General features: G+C 37.9%; 1 protein-coding gene across 1 annotated transcript; it reads left to right on the top strand.

Moving 5' to 3' along the window:
• The first annotated feature begins 156 nt into the window (after positions 1 to 156).
• ALG6 (ALG6 alpha-1,3-glucosyltransferase) lies at positions 157 to 19,325 on the top strand. The gene is made up of 15 exons (XM_003208901.4): positions 157 to 390; positions 626 to 737; positions 4,014 to 4,098; positions 6,999 to 7,088; positions 7,955 to 8,043; positions 10,010 to 10,092; positions 10,773 to 10,837; positions 13,131 to 13,316; positions 13,822 to 13,957; positions 15,923 to 16,008; positions 16,582 to 16,666; positions 17,769 to 17,839; positions 18,186 to 18,254; positions 18,397 to 18,595; positions 18,865 to 19,325. The coding sequence occupies exons 2-15, from the start codon at positions 656 to 658 to the stop codon at positions 19,060 to 19,062; spliced, it is 1,524 nt and encodes a 507-aa protein (XP_003208949.1). The 5' UTR covers positions 157 to 390; positions 626 to 655; the 3' UTR covers positions 19,063 to 19,325.
• The last annotated feature ends 828 nt before the right edge of the window (positions 19,326 to 20,153 follow it).

A 20,153-nucleotide genomic window follows, 5' to 3' on the forward strand; every position in this document is an offset into this window, starting at 1 on the left:
TATAGGGCAACATCGCCATTTTCCAAGGTTGATGCGCATGGCAGAATCAACATTTCTGTTTGTATAATTTTGGAATAACTTTAAGTCAGCAGGGAATTTTCTACTAGACCTCCATTTTCCGTAAAAACAGCTATGCTGTTTTTACTCCAGAAATTGACATTAATTGAATACCATATATTCACTGCTTTAAACTGTGTGCTTGTTAACAACATTTAGTCCTCTTTTCCCCTACTTTATTGATCTAAGATTGTATATACCTTTCTTTGAAGGCACTTTCCTCTTTCAGGCACAAATACCAATTCATGGGCTATTGAAGATACTCAACAACTTTCTGTTGTCACAAGTGAAACATGCTTTGTGTGTATAACAAATTGTGCAGAACTTATTAAGGTGAAGCTTAATTACATACATGTATGTACAGAATAGATTTAATCTGATAGCTGAGTTCTTCAAAGCAGTTTGAAGTCTTTTACTCTCCTTTTGCTGTTTTTATGCAGTTTGTCAGATCCCTGACCAGCTTCTAGCTCAGAATTAGGAGAACTTGTCAGTAGTGCCAGTAAATGGCTAAGAAACAAAACCAGATGGTGCTGTAGCTATGTTTTGTTTGTTTGTTTGTTTTTTCCAGGTACCTTTTGGCTTGTTACAAAGAGAAGCTATGGAGAAGTGGAGCTTAATGACAATTACTGTTTTGCTGGCACTTACTGTACGCTGGACTGTATCGCTTGGTTCTTATTCAGGTAATTCTTGTTCACAGTCTGTAGAACAACCATTTAAAGGTGAATTATGGAGCTTGTGATAAATTAAAGTAAACTTGCATACAAAATCATAAGTAGGAAGCAGTGTGCTACTTCCAGTATTGTTGTGGCTTAGGACCTATTTCCCTAAGGCTGATGTAATAGCCTGGCTGCTTTGGTAAGAATAAGCACAATGATAAACATGGGGGTGCAGGGAGGGTCACTAATGCTTTGGGAGCAGCAAAGGAATGGCTGGCTGTCCTCTCCTATGCCTTTGTCATTCCTGTAGTTGCAGTGTATTACTACAGTTCAGCCATAAATTTGTTTAATCTTGTCCTTTAAGTTCTAGAACAGATGTAACCTTAACTTATATTTAGATAAAACTGTGCTGGTGATAATGAAGATGGTATAAAGGTGACGCGAAGTGAGTGATTGCACTGTGTCCCGTAGCTATACTTACTTAAGGTTGTTTACAACATGAACCAGAGCTATATTCTTTTAATAGATGAGTATTTCTCCTCCCCATCTCCTAATGCTTGCAAAGAGCTAGCAAGTTTTTTCGAACCTCTCAGCGGCATTCCAACACTGCATACATGTGCACAAAGATCTCTCTCTGTGGGTTTTTATTTTTAAATGCCTCGTTACGTTCAGTCCCCATCAGCTAAAAGAATCACAAGCTCAGTCAAATTCTAGTTTGCTGTTAAGGCAATTGGGAACTTCATCCCTTGAGCTGTTCAGTAAGATTCAAAGTGATTTTTGAACTGGTAACTCCTGAGTTTTACTTACGTGAAGGGATTTGCATGAAGATAAATTGCATGTGTGACTTGTTACATAGTAGTTTTTAATTTGCTTTTTGAAAATGCCCTCAGAAAAGATCTGTGATAGAGGCTCTCTTCTGCCCATCTGTGTGCAGAGGGACAATCTCTGTGTTGCTGAGTGACAGTAAATTTCTGTTGTGCTGTGTGTATTTACATTACTAACTGGATTCTTCTGAGTTGAAAAGAATTGCAAACCAATCCAGGTTCTGAGAGTCTTAAAATAACGTCTGAATTAAAAAACACACTTTTCTCTGTTTTTCACGTGTCTGTATGCACACACTTATTTCATACAGAGCAATCGCATTATTTCATACAGAGCAACCATATAACTTCATTTGGAATAGGAAAATCTGAATCCAGTCCAATCCAGCAAATTATCAAAGCGCTTGTTTAACTTTCAATGTTGTCTGGGGGGAAAAAAAATTAATCTGAATGTTAGAGCTGTCAAATACAGAAGCATACTAGAATTCCTCCCTCCCATCACCCTGCTTTGATTTCCTTCACATGAAATAAACCTTGAATTAGTGGAGACAAGAAAGAAATCGGACAGGATGGTGTCTAAACTGACGTTGTCCCTTTTTGCTTTCTGTCACTGAGTGTAATGTAACTGAGAAAGGATTGGAAGCAGTCCTTGTTCTCTGAGGCAGGCTCTGGTTGAAGTGCTGATTCAGCACACTCGGAACCCGCGCGTCGCATGGCTGACCAGATGGAGGGAGGTTGATTCTGCCCTCATTTACTGGGCACTGTTGGATTGCGCTTTCATTTCCATTCTGTTGCTGCTTGCTATTTAGCATAGTTTTGGATCTCTGGCTAGAATTAGGGTCACGATGAGAATAAAACAGATAACTGATGCCTGGTTTTGAGTTGTTACTAATTATGATGACTTTAGAATAGCTGATCTTGTATAATTACTTTTTTTTGTTTTCTTACAATTACAAAGTTCATGCTAAATGAGTAGAAGCTAGATACTCATGTTGAAAGGCAGCCTCAAACCTCTAACAATTTGCTTTCTGTTAATAATAGAACTGATTAAGACCACTGTAAATTAAAAGCATTTCACTTCATTCTGAAATGAATTAATTTCTTGATATATATCTTTTTTTCCTGGAGAAGGGAAACTGTCAGTGTATGTGTGCTACGTAGGCTCAAAAATCTGGGCGACGCATTTTTTTTCTATTTTAGAAGTGCTGTGACAGGTTGTAGATTTTAGCTCCAGAAAAGAGACTGATAAGAGTCCTATTGGTCGGTGAGCTCACTGATTCAGGAAACTTCTAGTTGCATGTGTCATATAGTGGAAATAATCTGTTCTGTCTCCTACTCAGGACTAAGTGGAGATTTATTCTCTCTACTACTCAGAAATAAACAGAAGATATCTGAGCTTGTGTGGCTCCCACAGACTTAGATCATGGGGGAAACACTAGGTAGTTCTCCTGTGTTTTAAAGAAATTCTTAAATTTTATCTATTTAGTGTCAATATTTTAATGGAAGTACAATCAGTCCAGTTTCTGTACCTCTTAGTAAGCAGAGGTTAATAGAAGTAAATAAACTGTGATACAAGATGCTTAACATTCTGCCGTTACCAGAGTTAGGCTTATGTTAAGAAATCGTTGCTGAGTGAGCAGCTGAAGTGTTTGCACTGATAAAGCTTTTTTCCATGGGAAGAAAGCTCTTGATTTCCTGGGAGATTTATGTGCACGTGTGTGTGAAAAGTATCCTTTAACATAATTTGTTTTGCAAATTGCTATCTAACAATCACTCATTTGAAAAATGTGAGAGAGAATTCCTGTGAACCAAAATGGAACAGTTATTTAGAAGTTTTATATGGAAAAAAAAAAATATTCTAAACCAATTCTGTGCTGATCTAATAAGTGGTTTGTGTTAACTACTAAGAATCATGAGGTAAGGAACAGTATATGTGATTTTCTTGGTAGCATCACAAACAAAGTAATAGAGGAAAGGGAGAGGAACTGGGGGGGTTTGGCAGGTGCTGCTTCTAAGTGAATTGAAAAATAAGGCTGGTTGTTAATTACAAAAGCAATGGCGAGGTACCACAGCATGACTGAAGCCTTGTCTATGGTTGCTTCCTGAGGAAATGCAGTTGGTACAAAATGGGTGTAAGATGTTTGCTATGAATGTTTTCGTATTGCAGAGAAAGTGCCACGTTTCTCATCTGTACTTGGTAATGATTTTTTTTGTCAGATGAGAAAGCTGTTCTTCACACTGGGATATCTTGATAAATGCTCATCACAGATATATCCAGAAAGCCAAAAGAACGTGAAGCTTTTTTTGGTAATTGTTAGATTGTGGAACAGATAAGGTCTCTTTTTCTTCTCAAATGTAATAGGAGAATGTAGAATAAAATTAGTATTGTAAGAATATGCAAATGCAGTTTGCTTTTCCTCTAGACATGTATAAACAGAATAAATTCATAAATACTGTAATCATTTTTATTTTTTTTTAGGTGCAGGAAAACCACCTATGTATGGAGACTATGAAGCTCAGAGACACTGGCAAGAAGTTACTTACAACTTACCCATCAGGCAGTGGTACGTAGTGCTGTTATGTTACAGTTCAGGTTACCAAGGGGTAAATGGAGTGAAGCTTTGTTTTACACCTCATTAAATATACCTTCATGTCTCATGTCGGCCGTATCTTTTGCTGTTCTCAGAACTATTCTAAAAATACTCTTCTAGTGGCATAATATCACCTGGTTCTTAGATTGAAATACAGTTTTCTTCACAAAATAAGCAAGCTAAAATATGGAAGTTTGGCTTGCTAGATATTAGCTTTCTGGAGGATATTCTGACTGGTGATACTCACTGCTGTGAAACTCCAACTTTGTTTTGAACTGAATACTACAGAATAGAAGATGAATTCAACTCTATTTCTGTAAATATTCAGGGACAATCCTAAAAGCTTGTTGCTATATGGAACTTTGCACGTGACTCTGGGATTCACAATATAGAGCCTATATTATCATTTTATTTTCCTCTTTCTGGGACGCCTAAACCTCTCATTATGCCAGAGCTGGGATAATGGAGAGATGTAATACTAGAGTTGGCAGCTTTGATCTGCTCTGCAGGCAGAACTGCATGTACTCCAAGTTCAGAGTTATGGCAGTCGTTATTTCTGGGCGTTCCCAGGGCTCAGATGAGGCTGGGTTGCAGGCTGGGTTGCAGGCTGGGTTTAGCCTATGGGCTGCTGCTTGGGCATTGCTGTCTTTTTGTATTGGGTCTTTGTTTTATTTAGGACAGAAGTTTTTCAGATTGGGGCTGCTTTGGAAACGGGAATCTGCAGTGAAGTGGTACTTTGTCTTGGGAGTTTGGAAAGGACATTTCAGCTGACATGTGAGGGATTGCTTTGTAGAAGAAAGCTGAGCTTTCTTTCCCCTCCTGTATTACAGAAATGCATGTATCAAGAGACACTGTGCTCTGGTACACTGGGAAAATAAATGTTCAGATTTGAGGCTGAGATTTGAATCGCTTCTAGTATTATTTGCTTAGTATTTAGAAAAGCTGTCTGTTCAGCAAGCGCGTTGTGTACATTTATTTAAATAAATAGAGCAGTTCTCTTATGAGAATGCAGTCTTATCAGATCTTTAGATCTCCTGATTTTTTTTCCCTGCAGAATTTATCATTATTACCATTGCACAGACCTGCAAATTCCATGCATGTTTCCAATGATTCAAAAAAACATTTTTCTTAAATGCCAGAGTAAGAATTTAAGTAGCTTTGTATTTTTAGATCTTCTCATTATGTATTAAGAGCTTTGTAAAAAAAAAAAATAATAAATAAAAATAAATCCTTTCTTATTAAAGTGTCTTACACTGCTAATTAAATCTGTGAAGGGTTTTTTGTTTGTTTTTTTGCTAAGTGACTGGGTTTCTGTTGGATCTATGAGTTTACAGAAGGTAAAATCACAAAACCAGCATGTCACTTAACTGGAAAGCTTTCCACCAAGTGGCAGACTCTAAAATCTGTGTGAAGAGTCAGAACTGCTTCGGTGTGAGCAATGTTGAATGATAAAATAAGAAGCAGAGATGCAGCTCGAAGAAATATGACTTATCATGAGTTCATAAGATATTTCAGACAGCTCATAAGGAATTCAGGAAACATCATTTACAATAATAAATGTCAAAAATTTTTTGGGTTTGAAGGGGAAACTGGAAAATGCAAGAGCTTGCCCCTTGGCAGTTAGAATAGACTAGTAAGTCTTTCTTGCTGTAAGATATGAAGGATCTAATGCCTTATGTTTGTAACTTCTATTTTTCTTGGATAAAGCCCTTTGTTTCTCATTTGGAGGTGACTTAATTCTAGCTGCTGTCAGCCTTCCATAGAAATGCTGGCATGAGAGAATTACAAACAGGAAAATCTTTTTTCTTTGTGTCTCTCATGTCTTCCTCCTGAGTTTTCCTCTGAGGTAGGAACAGGTAAAGTGGTTGTGGCTGACACAACAGATTGAGATTCGTGACCTGTTGGCTATTCAGGAGGCATTACTCTGTTAAGTTGGTTTGCTTTCTAAAACTTTCCTTGCATCCTGGCTCCTATATTCACACTGATGGAATTGCCTCACTAAATCTGGTGTGCCATGCTTTCTTCCACATCTATGCTGGCCTTTGTTTATCTATCATAGAGCTTGATATTGCCTTTTTTTACTTCTGCTGAGTTGTTTTCCGGCAGCATAACTTCCAGTGAGGCTTTTTCAGAATGTTGGTATGTTGAGCAGAAGCAATTCTCAGCTTTGTAAGTTACACTGTGCAGGAGTGGCAGGTAAATTTTAACTGTTGAGAAATGGTTGTTGCTTATTAAATGTGCCATCCAAGTCCAGGAAGAAAAAGGGGGAATCTGAGACCATTATAAGGAAAATAATTAGTAAATTCCCATTCTTTTGAAATTTCCATTTAATTGCATTGCTCCTATTTCCTTTTTGGCAAATTGACTGCTGTCTTCTGGGATAATCAACATACATGAGAAGTATAGGTTGTGTTTGCAGATGGAGATGAGGATCTGCAAAACCTTCAACATAAATATCTACAACTGCAGATACTGATTTTGTGCAGGCTTCGTCTTAAATCTCTGGATTTTTATCAAATGCAATTCATGTAAAGGATTTTTTTTTCATCTTCAGGTAAGGAAGCTCCAACAGTAGTTTGGTTGGTTTTCAGGTCTTCTGTTTTGCAAATATGAGTGCGTTTTGAATTGCTTTTGTTTTGTTGCTCCAGATTTTTTTGTGTGTAGAGTAAAGCAGCTAAAAGGAAGTTAACAACATCTGTGAATTTTGAGTATGTTGATTTGAAAAAAAAAAATATATATATATTGGTGTAATGTTCAATCTTTCCTTGAGCAAAAGCAAAGCTGGAAATGTGGATTCTTCACCTGAGTGATTCTATGGTTCTTTTTATATATGTGCATGTATATATTTATGTACATGGAATTTTTTTCTTTAGGTACTTCAATACAAGTGATAACAACTTGCTGTACTGGGGCCTTGATTATCCACCTCTTACTGCCTATCACAGCTTTCTGTGTGCTTATGTGTAAGTTCATTATTTCAAGTATTCACTACAGTGGAGAATGCAGAACACCAATTTCCCTTTTTTCCCTCCTCCCCGAGGAGTGAGAACAGGAGCTGAGAGCTATCAGACTGATGAGAAGGAAAGTATTGTTTGCTACTTTAAAGCCAGGGAAATAAATAAAATGGGGATCCCTGTTGCTTGAAGCCAATACTCTATTTTTGTCTCTTAATTATTTTAAGAGGAGCCAAAGGGTTTTGTTATTTTGCCAGGCCCTGAACTTTTATCAGATTTTGATATGACTTGAATTTTAGTCTTTCCCTGTAAGCTGTTGTTGGATCAGTGATGTAGAGAAAAAAAAATTGTAGGATTTGAGTGCGTTGCATGGGAAACCTCTCTTGTATTGAGAGTCCGAGTGACATTTGATGACTGGATATCATGTAAATAGAATTCTGTTGTTGGAATACTTTTTCCACAAGAGCTTTACTGCCATTGGAATGAGACTTATGGAATAAGAATGTAGGTTAAAGTGCACAAGCACAGTTATGTGGGGCATCTATGTGAACTGTAAATGGTTTATATTTAATACTTAAGCATGAAAGGTATTTACAATTGTTTTTTTAAAAGTCAGTGGAACTAGACTGAAGGTAGTTAGCTTGTCCTAATAAATAGTGCATTCCCTTTCTTTTTAATAGCTGAATTCTATAGCATAAGCAGATCCAGTGGTGACAAAAACCTTTCATTGATCACTATTGCTTTTTGAAATATTTCTTCTCATTCATCTTACTACTTGGAATATGCTCCTGTGCATGTCATCTTTATTACAGAAAGGAGTGTAAAGGGAAATGAGAACTGTCTCCATTTTGATGTGTCTGTACTTTGTTTTACAGTGCAAAGTTAATAAATCCTGATTGGATTGCTCTCCACACATCTCGGGGCTATGAGAGTCAGTCACATAAGTTATTTATGCGTACAACAGGTAGGAAAATGATATTTCCTTTGCTTGTAGGATGATCACACAGTTTGGTCTGGCTTATTAATTTAGCATGCTTAATTTCATACATCTGTTTTCAGCAGTTGCTCAGTTCTTTGACTTGGGTGGCTTTGCTGAAAGATCTTTATTGTGAGCTTTTATACCTGGCAGTGGGAGATATTTGAGATTTTAAAGATGTCACTTTTTTTTTTAATGGTTGCTACTTCCTGGAAACAAATCTGTGTTAATAAAAAGCAGAAGTGTATTTTAGTACTTCTATTCTGAATGTCACTTCCATGTGGTCACTTTTCTGACCATTTGATTCTTTCAAACTGCTCTGACAAGGATAAGGGTAGAGAAAGAATGTAAATAACTGAATTAATTGGCTCTTTCAAAAGGACAACAAACAGTGCATCCAGTGAACTTTTGTTGTCAGAGCAACAACAGATGCCAAATTACCTTGTTGCTGTTTTCTAGCATTTTAAACCTGTCCTTTGGTTCATGTACCAATATTGTTGCAGAAAATGCTTTCTGATTACAGTGGCAGAACTTGCTGTTCATCAATAGCTTTTCTGTACTTCATGAACCTCTCAGTCTGGTCTCTAATAATCGATTGAATTGAAACAAAAAAATCTCTAAAACTTAATTATCCTTGAAATGGTCTGTATTAATTCTGGAATCAACTCACTTGATAAACCACTGATAGATCCAGGAGTACTGATTAAACACTTCTTAAACAACAGCCATTAAAATAATGCATTAAAATAATTCAGAACATTTGGTGTCAGCTGTTCATGTTACACCTTTATATTAAGTGTCAGTGTATTTGCTTTGCTAATGCCTTGGGTATATTTGTTTAATTGTGGCTTAAATCTACAGAATTATTATTATACTGAATAACTGATAGCCTTATAAACGTTTTCTTCTAAAGCCTGTGGTGAAAAAAGCAAAGTATGTTTTTCCTCTTGGAATAATAGCGTATTTTCTGAAATCTGCTTATAGAAATAATTGTAAGCTTAAGCTCTTAAGGCAACAGTCAAGAAGAATTCAGCTGCTGGTTTTGACGTAATCCTAGGCAGATGAACCTGCTGGCTCTTGTCTCACTGCCCCTCTTACAACTACTTGCTGTAGGCAGATTATGAAAACCAAGGAACTAATTTAGTCTGTTTGGTCACATCCATAGTAGCTAACACAAAAATAAGTTGGAATTTTTTATAATCTAAAGCTTGTTACATACATTTATGGCTTTGAACTATAATATATTCTGACAAAAAAAAAAAAGCTTCATTGGATCTAGTTGTAGTTGATTTCTTTTGAGAATTAAGAATGCCTTCTCTCATTTTGGCATGTGAGGAACTGGAGTGTGCCCCGTTATTGACTGAGGCTGTGCCAGAAGTCAGGACAGCTGAACACATGGAAGCAGCAGCCTTTGGGCATCAGAAATGTTAGTGTTAGGAACATTATCCAGACCAATTTTGTTTTGTCCTTTAAAGTGTAATGACTCTGTTTATTCTAATGAAGAACTCTTGAGTATTTTAATGTTTACTTGCCTATATTTTTCCACCGTCTTTTGTAAAATATTTGGACAGTGTTAGATGCAGTGTGACTGCCAAATTTGAGCTATCCTTAAAACAACAACATACTGCAATACAATGGAAGACGATGGAAAAGCATATTCAGCTGAAACTATAATGCCTGCCTCTTGAGCTTCAGTTGACTCGAGTGACTAATGTGGAGTTTTCACACTAAGATACAGCTGCAAGGCCCACGTTCAAAGATAGTCAACAGGTCTGACTCCAGCACTCTGTAATTATCTGAGTTTTTACACAGGATACAAACAAGATGTGGAACATCAGAAAGTTAAAACTAAGCAGTAAAATATTCACAACCCAGATGAAAATAGGCAATGTAAATTGTATTAAGATGAGTTGTGGGGCAGGATTCTAATGTGAACTTCATCTTTATTTTTCAGTGTTTGTTGCTGATTTGCTGATTTATATTCCTGCAGTTATTTTATATTGCTGTTCCTTAAAGGAAACATCTACTAAGAAGAAGGCAAGTATTTGATGTTTGTGTAATTAAAAGACAAAAACAATAAAAGCCATGCTGTCAAAATGATAGAAATTGAACAGGGTGAGAGTTAATTAATGTATAGAGCACTGCTGTCAATTCACATAAAACCAGTGACAGTCTGTATAGCTCATATTAGCAACTTTTCAGTGAAGAAAAAAGTCATTAATTTATTTTACAGCAATTATTTTAAAGTCTTCAATAGCAATAACAAGATGCACTGAAGTTTAGTAGCCATGAACTACTGAATTGTATTTCTCTCTGAATGCATTGCTTGATTGGTAAAAACAAGATTTGAGCTGTGACGTGTGAACTGCTGTGCCTTGCACCTTCCTTGTGGCAGAACCAGTATTCTTGTGGAATAAAAAGTCTTCTCGTTTTTGGAGTGGTTTTGAGGCTTAAGATGGGAGTGGTGGATTTCTGAGCTGGTTGGCAAAGAGCAGGCTGGGCTTCATTCAGTGTTTTCTTGTTTATGGTAATTCCGTATCCATTTTTCTTCCTCAAAATATTGCTGACAGAAGATTAATTGGAGAGAAAGATTCCTAGGATGCATCTAGGATGCACTATAGAGGGGCAAATTTATCTATTGGAGTTGTAGTATAAGTTTTTTATGTCTAATTCTTAAGCTTATTTTCTTTATTTATTTTTTTGATCCTTCTGTTCAGGTTTCCAGTGCTCTCTGTATACTTCTTTATCCAGGCCTCATTCTTGTTGACCACGGACACTTCCAGTATCCTTTTTTTGCAGTGAAGTGAAAGGAGTTTCCATTTATGAAGTAATGCTGTTCTTTCAGTAATTGTCTTTTGCTGGGAGGGAGGCAGATGACTTCATCTGAGGGGCCTCTGCCTACCACAGAGCAGAACTGGTAGAGCAAACCATACGTCTGGAGTATATTGGAGATGAAGAGTTGCTATTGGGACAAATCAATCCAAACACAAATAATGTTCTTTCTGTGCCTCAAGCTTGTATTTCTGTCAGTCACTTTATTGCTGAAAATGTCAATGGTAGTATGACTGCAAAGAAGAATGGCTTGTGCTCCTGTGATTTGTTCGGAAAAGGAATCGCCTGAGATCTTTTTGATAGCAGAAGAGCATGTCAAGCACAGTAGTGTAAAATGTCTGTTTCTCTAAAATGTACCATTCCATCTTGTCCTTGCAGTTACTCAGGACTGGATTCACTTTGCATAATGCTTAGCCATTTAGGAGTTAGGCATCTGAGCTGTGTCACTGGAAGTAATTAGTGGAGCTAATTAGTCAGTGTTGGTGGTAGACACCCCCACAGGTGGGTCTTTTTAATGTTTCTGTTCTTATGCCTGCTTTGCCCATCAGCAAGTAAATGTTGTTAGCTGGCTATTCCAGGCTGTGCTGCACAGCGGCAGCTCACAGAGGGACACAGTCCTGCAGGTGATAAATGTGGGCACTGAAGTATTTTAAGGGACATGAAATCTCAGCATCTGCTAAATCTGCTGAACGTCTGCTAAATAAATTTACTAATTTGTATTTTTCTTCCAAGAAAAATACATTTTGGGCTTGGGTGGCAATGCATCTTAGAAAGAAGCTCTTGAAAGAAAAAAAAAGTACATATTACTATTAGATATTTGAGTTAATGTTCAGGAATTCTGAAATTCTGTTTTTGACCTGACCTGAAGATATAGATCATCTTTAAAGAGACATCATGTACAGCCAGGAATAGGATGAATGCAGCTCATCTTAGGTGAGAGGAGCTGGTAAAACAGTAGAAGACCCAGGGTTTGGTTTCTGATGTGAAAGAGATGCACAAAAAGGAAGACAATCTGCTTGGCAGGTTTTTTGTGTGTGTGTGCATGTCTCTTATGGTGCATGGAATAAGCAGTAATGTCCCTAAGCTAACCTAGGGAATATTTGATTTTCAAATACATAAATAAATATTTTGAACTTCAATCACAATGACGTGCTGGAATAGGTTGTCAGTAGAAGCTGTGGAATCTGCAGTACAAAGTTCCTTAAGAAGAGATTCAGCAAGTGTGATGTCAGTAATGGCATAGGTAGAGCAGAGTGATGTACTGCATGGTCTCCTGTGGTCTCTTCCAGCCCAATGACTGTGAGTAACTTTACTATTTGTCACCAGCTCCCAAGAAGTCAATAGGTTTACTTAACCTTAACTGCTGCTGCACATCCCTTAAAGATCACAGCTGTTGGTTTAACAATTTGTCAGTGTGAAATTGATGAGATCTCAAATATTTGTGGTGATTTTGGATGGGAAATTTGAGTGGGTTGAAAACAAGTTAGATTATCTGAATGTGTTGTTATAGCTGCTTATATTGAGAAGGAGAAAACAAAATAGGGAATACAAGCGTATCTGATAGTTTCTGCCATGGTGTGAAGGTAAGGGTAGGAGACAAAGCTTTGTCTTCTGTTGTCCTTTAATTGTAACTAACTTTCAGTCTTCAGCTGAGTTTGGGAACCTGTTTACAAAATCCAAGGGATGTAACTGCTTTTAGTAACTTATTCATGGTTTGTACAGTTTTAGCCACGAAAGGACCTCCTGGTGGATGAGGGTGCATTGTGCACGTAATATTATCTCTCACACACGCACAGCAGTCCTGGAGGTAACGAATACACAATTTACATACCAACACTTGAATATTCTTTAAGTATGTTTGTGAGAGGAGAGGCTCGTGAAAGCTTTAATTATGGAAATACCATAGAAGAAAAGTTTATTCTGATGCATCTTACTGCATTTTGTTACTAGTTCAGCTCAAAGTTTGGTTGACTGACAATACGATACTTGTATAATTAACATAAATGCAAGATTTGTTCTCATTTTTGCCCATGTAATTTTCGTGTTCAGTCTTAGAAGTATTTTGTTTTTTTTTAAAGGCTTTAAATAGAAGTATTTCTCTGATGAAAATAGCCACAACTGACAATGTGGTTTCTAAAACTAGGGGCAACTTACTTTGCATGTAATTTTCCACATGTCCCTCAGGACACTCATAATTTCCAGTACTGAGATGTGCATCTTGTCCTTAACATAAAAAAAAACATATACAACTCAGTGAGCCTTGGATTTGCCTTGTGGGGTGTACTTTGCTTGTCTTATGACTGGGACCTTCTGGGGTCGGTAGCATTTTGCTTGGCCTTAAATTATAAGCAGATGGAACTCTACCATTCTCTGCCTTTTTTTTGCTATTTACTTGGAAAATGTTTCAAGAAGGGACTGAAAGGAAAGGGGTAAGTGGCTTTAAAGCATTTTATTTTGCTTAAGAATATACTCAGGCAGCCTGGCACTGAGAATGTGATTGTCTTTATGTTCTCATTGCTGAATTAATTTCTAGTGGAAGACACCTTGTCCTAATGTATTCCTCTCCCGCAAAACAAGCGTTTCTTGTTGAAATCTACGTGAAGTATTTCCACGTAAAGATAGCAAAATCTCTTCAGCTGTCTCTCCTCAGGACTCTGCCTTCTGTCTGCTAGATTAAATGTGGGCTATGATGGGCAACCCGATGGACAACCAGATTAGATGGACAGCAGTAGCTCTCCGCTTCTCATGGAGTTGTTCTTGCTAATCTGGGGATGATGAGCTTTTCCTGTGGTACTGGTGCCTCTTCTTGTTCAGGCTGGTTACCTTCAGTTCTCTTTTATAAAAAAAAAAAACAAACTTATAAAGAAAGAACTGACTTTTGTTAAGAGTAGCTGTCTTTATCGTCTCTGATGTAAACTTTTCTCTTTATTGCAGGTTACTCTTGTTAATTAAATTAGCAGGGGCAGTGGTGGTTTCCTTTGCTGTCTGCTGGCTCCCATTCTGTACTGATGTGGAACAAATCATGCAAGTACTCAGAAGACTCTTTCCCATTGACCGAGGCTTGTTTGAGGCATGCATGTTTTCTTCTCCCCCACCCTGCTGCAAATGTTCTGTATTCTTAGATCCCTTGAGAAACCTTCATCGTGACCTTTCGGGATTTCATGTGGGAGACACACCACAGAACTCGTAATTTGAGATGGCTTCTTCAGCAGTCATTTCTTGCCAGTTATTTAATCCAGTATTTAACCCCAGCTCAGCTGGCATCTTCCAGGATATTATACGAGTAGACAACACTTATCCCATCATCAAACTCATACTTCAATCCATACATTTTTCCACTGAGATAGATTCCATAGTAATTGACAGTGTCAGAAGATATAACCTTAAATGTTAGCAGATTCAGTCTCTTTGATTCTGCTCAGCTTTTTTTGACAGGGTTTAAGAAAAAAAAAAAGGAACTATTTTGAGTGCAGTGTAGATGTTCCTTTTTAACCTGACTTGTACTTTTAGTGCAAGCTTCCTCAATTTTTTCCCCAGAAGTTGTGGATCTGTTCTTTTCCTTTCCCCAGGCTGTTTACACTTGCATACTGTGCAGTGCTGAGCGCTGCAGCCTTCATCCAGTAAAGCAAAGACTTGTTTACAGGAGTATCACTGGTACAAAAATGGTGCTCCTTCCCAAAGTAACAGGGCGTTGTTGGTGCTTTGCTTAACATGGCACAAAACTTTGTCACGTTTGCAAAAGCGAGTTCTCAACTTCAAGTTGAACCCAGGAAATGAAGCTCTGAATTTTGTTTCTTTTGATGTTGCAGGGATTTAAGCAAACACACGTTGGGCTCATCTTGAATTTTCTTTTAATCTTCTTTAGATACAAATAATAGCACAACTGTCTTTTTTTTTTTTTCTTGAGAAGCTAATGCTACTGTACTGCAGGCAATATTTTATTTAGGTGACAGCGTTCTCAGAGTATATTCTGTGGTTTTGTGTTGCTGTTTAATAAAAAGTGCACAAAAGACCTCCTCAATCCCCTGAAAAACAACGGCCCTATTCCTTGGGAATTATCTGAAATTTATTAGAAGTGTGGTGACCAAAACTATTTGTTTTTATGCAGTTCAAAGTTTTTAAAAATAATGTTTCTAAGTGACAATAACCAGTGAGTCTGAAAAAGCTTCAGGATTTTAGTCTAATATTAGCCCAGATATTTTGTGAGTTGATGAGGGGACTGACCTGCTGGATGCTAATCTAGATAAAATGGGAAATCGTCCACGTAAGCAATGTGCAGTAAATTTATACTGGGGTGCATGTAACAGGTTCTTTGAATTGGTTCCCATTTACAGAAGCAGCAACAAATGCTGATGGTTGTAAAATCAGATTGGCTATTAAGTAGGCGTCCCGTGTGTGTGCTGGTGCTGCCAGACCCTCTGTTCACTTGTAATCCTCAGCAGATTTGAAGCACATACTCTGTATTGCTGGTGAGCGTACGAGGAAGGTGGCTCAGTTGTTGGTGCTAGTAGCTCTCTTGCTGTTATGTCTACACAGCTGTGTTTCAAGCAGCTGTTTAGGGATGAGTTTCATGAGCATGATAGCTGTAGTTACAAATTTAATTTTGAAAGTGATCCTAGCACAACTGCTAATGTCTTTAGACTTCTTGATTTATTAGTGGTTAACTCTGTCATTGCTAGCAAGCAGTAAGCACAGCTAAATACATTCAGGTATGTAATGAAATGTGACAGTGTACAGAATCTCTTCACATTTGGGAAAGGTTTCATAGAGCCATTGTTTAATCAGAGTTTTTCTAGGGACAGGTGGTTTCTGAGCCTTATGAAATGTGTGATCTCGTGACTTCAGCGTAGGAAACTTTCTGTATTTGAGTGAGAATGAGAATCATTTAAGTTACTCCTCAGATTATATTCACAAGTGTATTTTGGTAGTGTTAATGGTTTAAAAACAAAATGTCCCTCTTTTTGTCTCTGACAGAAGCTTTAGTGGTGCAGTTGATGACTAATTGCCTGCTTGTTTGTTTGCTTCTCTTCCCCAGGATAAAGTAGCCAACATTTGGTGCAGCCTAAGTGTCCTTATAAAGATAAAGAATGTAATATCACCTCAGACACAACTCAAGCTCAGGTAATACATAGCTGAAGTGCTTAAGGTGCATTTCATCTGCAGTGTTTTTTGCAAAATCAGTGATTTTTTTTTTTTCAATTAGTTATAATAAATGGTGTTTAAAATCTTGAAAAAATATTTTCTTAGTGTTTTTCTTCTAAGTGATAAATGTTTCCCCAAGTACTGTTAGGAAAACTTACAACTACAGAACTTCCTGCTTTTTTATATAGTGATCTTTAGCTACTTGGTTGGCTAAGACTGAATTAAAATCTGCGTGCTTTCCTCTTCAAACAATAATTACAACTTTTAATGCTCTCCAAAGTTGAAGCTCTTTTTCAGAGAAGTGAACAGTTTGAGTTTAGATTTACAGCAGCTGAAATCCTAATGGAAACTATTCCTTTTTCAAAAACACTCCTACCAGTGAGGACCACTTAGTGCCCTCCGTCCGTAATTGTTTCCCTGAGTGATTTTTCTTTTTCAACTTCTGAAAATTACTGTTAAATTCCTGAGGTGCACAGAGATTTCAGAAGTGGTTGTGATACAACTGAAGTAATTCTCATATACTCAAACCAATTTTCTTGCAAAATCCCTTAGTTTTGCTGTAACATTCTTGAGCCTGCTTCCTACTTGTATCAAGCTGACTGTCCAGCCATCCCTGCGAGGATTTAAATTAGCACTGGTAAGTGCATGCTTTCAATTGCTCCTTGTTGTCTGTGTGCTCCTGGCTGCTGCCCATTCTACTTAGAGCTGCCACACGTGCAGCACTGTGTGCCATTCAGTGCTGTGTTCTGCTGAAAAGATTGTTTTAAAAGCATATTGTGTCAGAGATGGCCAGGAGGGTCTGACTGGTCTTTTACATCCAGACTTAAAATTTTAGCTTCAGTTTTTGAGAAGCGCAGAGTTGTATTTTTATTATTTACCTCTGAAGAACACCTACACAACAGAGATTCTTATGGAATTGAAATTTTTCCTTTCTTGTGCTTGCTTTTTCATTATTTTTTTTTAATGCATTGGCTGCAAAATGCTATGAAAAGACTCAGAGTGAACATTGTAAGCTCATCAGTAGCTTGAAAAGAAAATTAGGCTATTTTCCCAAATGTTTACATTTCAGTCTACTCATATCTTTGAATTTATCAGCATTTATGTTACTGTCACTTAAGTACAAAATCATATTGCCTTGAAATCAAAATGTTATGGAGCTGATGCTCAAGTAATAAGGTAGTTTTCCATTTTTAATTTTACAGAAGTGCTGTTTGAGGTTTATTGCAGCATTGCCTAAAGCCAGCATTTAGCCTTCCTGAGAATTGCTGTGTATCTTCCAGCGTGTTTCTATTTGGTTAAAAAATAAAAATAAAAAAAAAATTGAAAACAGTTTGGGGTCCTGGCTGTTGATGATGCTGTGCACGAGTGATGGTCACAAGCCGAGCTGTTCCTGCTGTGACTGAGATCTGGCAGCAAGGATGTGTAGCAATGTGTTCACGTGTTGGGGAGAGTTGTCAGTAGGTCTCAGTGAATGGGGCTTCTTTGCATGAAGTGTTTTCTGAATAATCCTGGGTAAGCCTTGTAACAGTGCTTTGGGCTGGGTTTTCTGTAGGTATAGGTGGTTCCAGAAGCAGCTCTATGTACTTGCAAATTGCACTGGAGTAAATGTAGCAGTTAATTAGAAAAATCAGCTCATTTAGCTCATACATTCATACAAAGCCTATGGCAGCAGAGAATCTAAAGCAGTGCTTTGTGCTGCAGTCACATACATTAATGTATGTCTGATTTCCTTTTCTCAGGTTAGTTGTGCGTTGTCATTTTTCCTGTTCTCCTTTCAAGTACATGAAAAATCTATTCTCCTAGTGTCAGTGTAAGTAAATTATTATTCTGTATATTTATTCTGGTCTTCCTCATCTTAGTACTTACTGCATGCTGCTTTCTCACTTATAGCTGATGTTAAATACGCACTTGCTGTTCTGAGTAACTTGTAAATGAAAATATATCAATACAACTGTGCTGGTCTTTCCTGCTACAAGCTCTGTACCTGAGTCTCACTGCAGGTGTTTGTGCTGGGCTGAACGTTCTGTGAGAAGCTTGGAGGAGCAGGGAAGCAGGGCACCCAGGCAGTGGATGTGGTGCTTTATGTGCTGCATGCCCCTGGGCCTTCCTCAGCACATCTGTGTTTGTGGCTGTTTTTTTTGTTTTGTTTTTTCCAGACCTGTCTGCTTAATCATAAATGAAATCCCTTTTATGGCCACGTGGTTTCTACTTGTATCAACTTTCAGGTGAGTCAGACACTTCACGTCATTTTAAAAGTGTCCTTTCCTGATCCATTAAGTATTAGTGTATTCTTTTCTGCTCTTTCTTTACGCTTTGTGTAAGATGCCTCAGTGTGCACTCACTTCTGTGCTCATTGTCTTCTAACAGTATGTTGCCTCTTCTTCTGAAAGACGGCCTGCTGTTGGCCTATGCTGTGACAACGCTGGCGTTCCTGTCAGCCTGTGTGGCTTCCTTTGCAATATTTGAGAAGACCTCAGCAAAGGACCTGCAGCTGAAGCCATTCTCCCTGTCCCTGCGGGGCTACGTCTCTTGGTTTAAGCCCTTTCCCAAGATTGTCAAGAATCTGGTGAGTAACTTGAATTCCTACAGCCCTCGCTTAAAGCTCTTTGTGGTACTGAAATATTTGCATGAAGCCACATTATGTCCATAACTGAATGAAGTGTCCTGCAGGGAACGCCGTGTTGTGTCGGGGTAGAGGTATGCTAAGTTATTTTTTTCCTGTGATGTCATCTGTGAGTAGACTGAAGAATACAGAGCACCCAAGTAATGGAAGTAACAGCTTATTCATGTGAGGTGTTAAATCAATACTAGCTAACACATCATTGTGTCTTACAGTTCCTTCTGTCTGTAACCCTGATGGGCATCCTGTCTGTGATGAGTGCTGCCATGCATCCTCCACAGAGGTTCCCGGATTTATTCCCCGTGTCAGTGTCCAGTATTTCTTGCTTGCATTTTTTATTCTTTTTGGTGTATTTCAATGTAATCATACTCTGGGACTCGAAAAATAGTAGGAATCAGAAGAAAGTCAGTTAACATGTGAAGATTGTGGTCTCAGCTATGAAAGGACATTGGTTTTAGTGAGCAGTGTCTGACGTTGCAGGTGAACTTGTTTATGATGTCATACAATTCCTGTAAGCTAATGAAAATTGGGAAACATGTTATACATTTAGCTATGAAGTGATCAAAGACTGTTCTAAAGGTGTATTTTAAGGAATACTTGGAAGTGAAAGTTGATGTGTTTTCTTCAGAATTGTAATACTTGTTGTTGCCTAATAAAGGACCAAATTTTGAATGAATGTTAAAATATCCTGGCTGTATTAGCAAAACAACAAACTGTTCTGTTGGCGTTAAGTTGACGTGTTTCCCAGCATAGAAAGCACAAGTAAGTCGAAGTAGTGTGGATGAGTGGTAATTGCTGACTGGTAACTGCAAGTTGTCCTGCTGGATTGCTTTATAACACAACTGGCTTGTGCAGTCAGTGCAGATAGTTCTCCCATGCAGTGTGCTGCAGATCATCCAGGCTGCTGCTTGAAGCTGTGCATCAGCGTGGGGTGCTCCTGCTGCTGTGATCTGAGCAGAACGGCTGATTCTTCATGACTTTTTCTTAATTCATCTGACAGCAGGTATTTAAAACAAAAGAAAACAAGTGTGGTGGTGGTAACTCTTAATATTTAAGATTTGAGCCGTCTGGCAGGAAAGTTTATCTGTACTAAAGGAACATTCCTTTCAACTACTAGCAAAGAGTCAGTGATTATTTCAGACATCCCTTAAGATAACACTGACTGCCATTTCCATAGGCCCTGCTTTCAGCTGTGTTTCCATACTGACACGCTATTTACTGGTTGGTTCCTCCTTAGAACTGGAGCAGTTAGCAAGCTAGTGGCTTCCATGCTTTTTCTTCTCCCAGAAAAGTATTTAAGTTGGTTCTCTGTAATCTTGTGGCAGAGAAAAGGGGAGAGCAGAGGTGGAGATGCTGTCTAAATCATTGTTCTTTTGCTCTCATCACAGCTAACAAAGCTTCTGCATGACCTCATCTTTAAAACAAACAAAACAACCCCAAGCCCACAAGCATTAACAGAGCTGTTACCTTTTAGCAGAAATGAATGTTCTTCTAGTTAGCATAA

The sequence above is a fragment of the Meleagris gallopavo genome, chromosome 10 (genome assembly GCF_000146605.3).
Source record: "Meleagris gallopavo isolate NT-WF06-2002-E0010 breed Aviagen turkey brand Nicholas breeding stock chromosome 10, Turkey_5.1, whole genome shotgun sequence".
Lineage (NCBI taxonomy): Eukaryota > Metazoa > Chordata > Aves > Galliformes > Phasianidae > Meleagris > Meleagris gallopavo.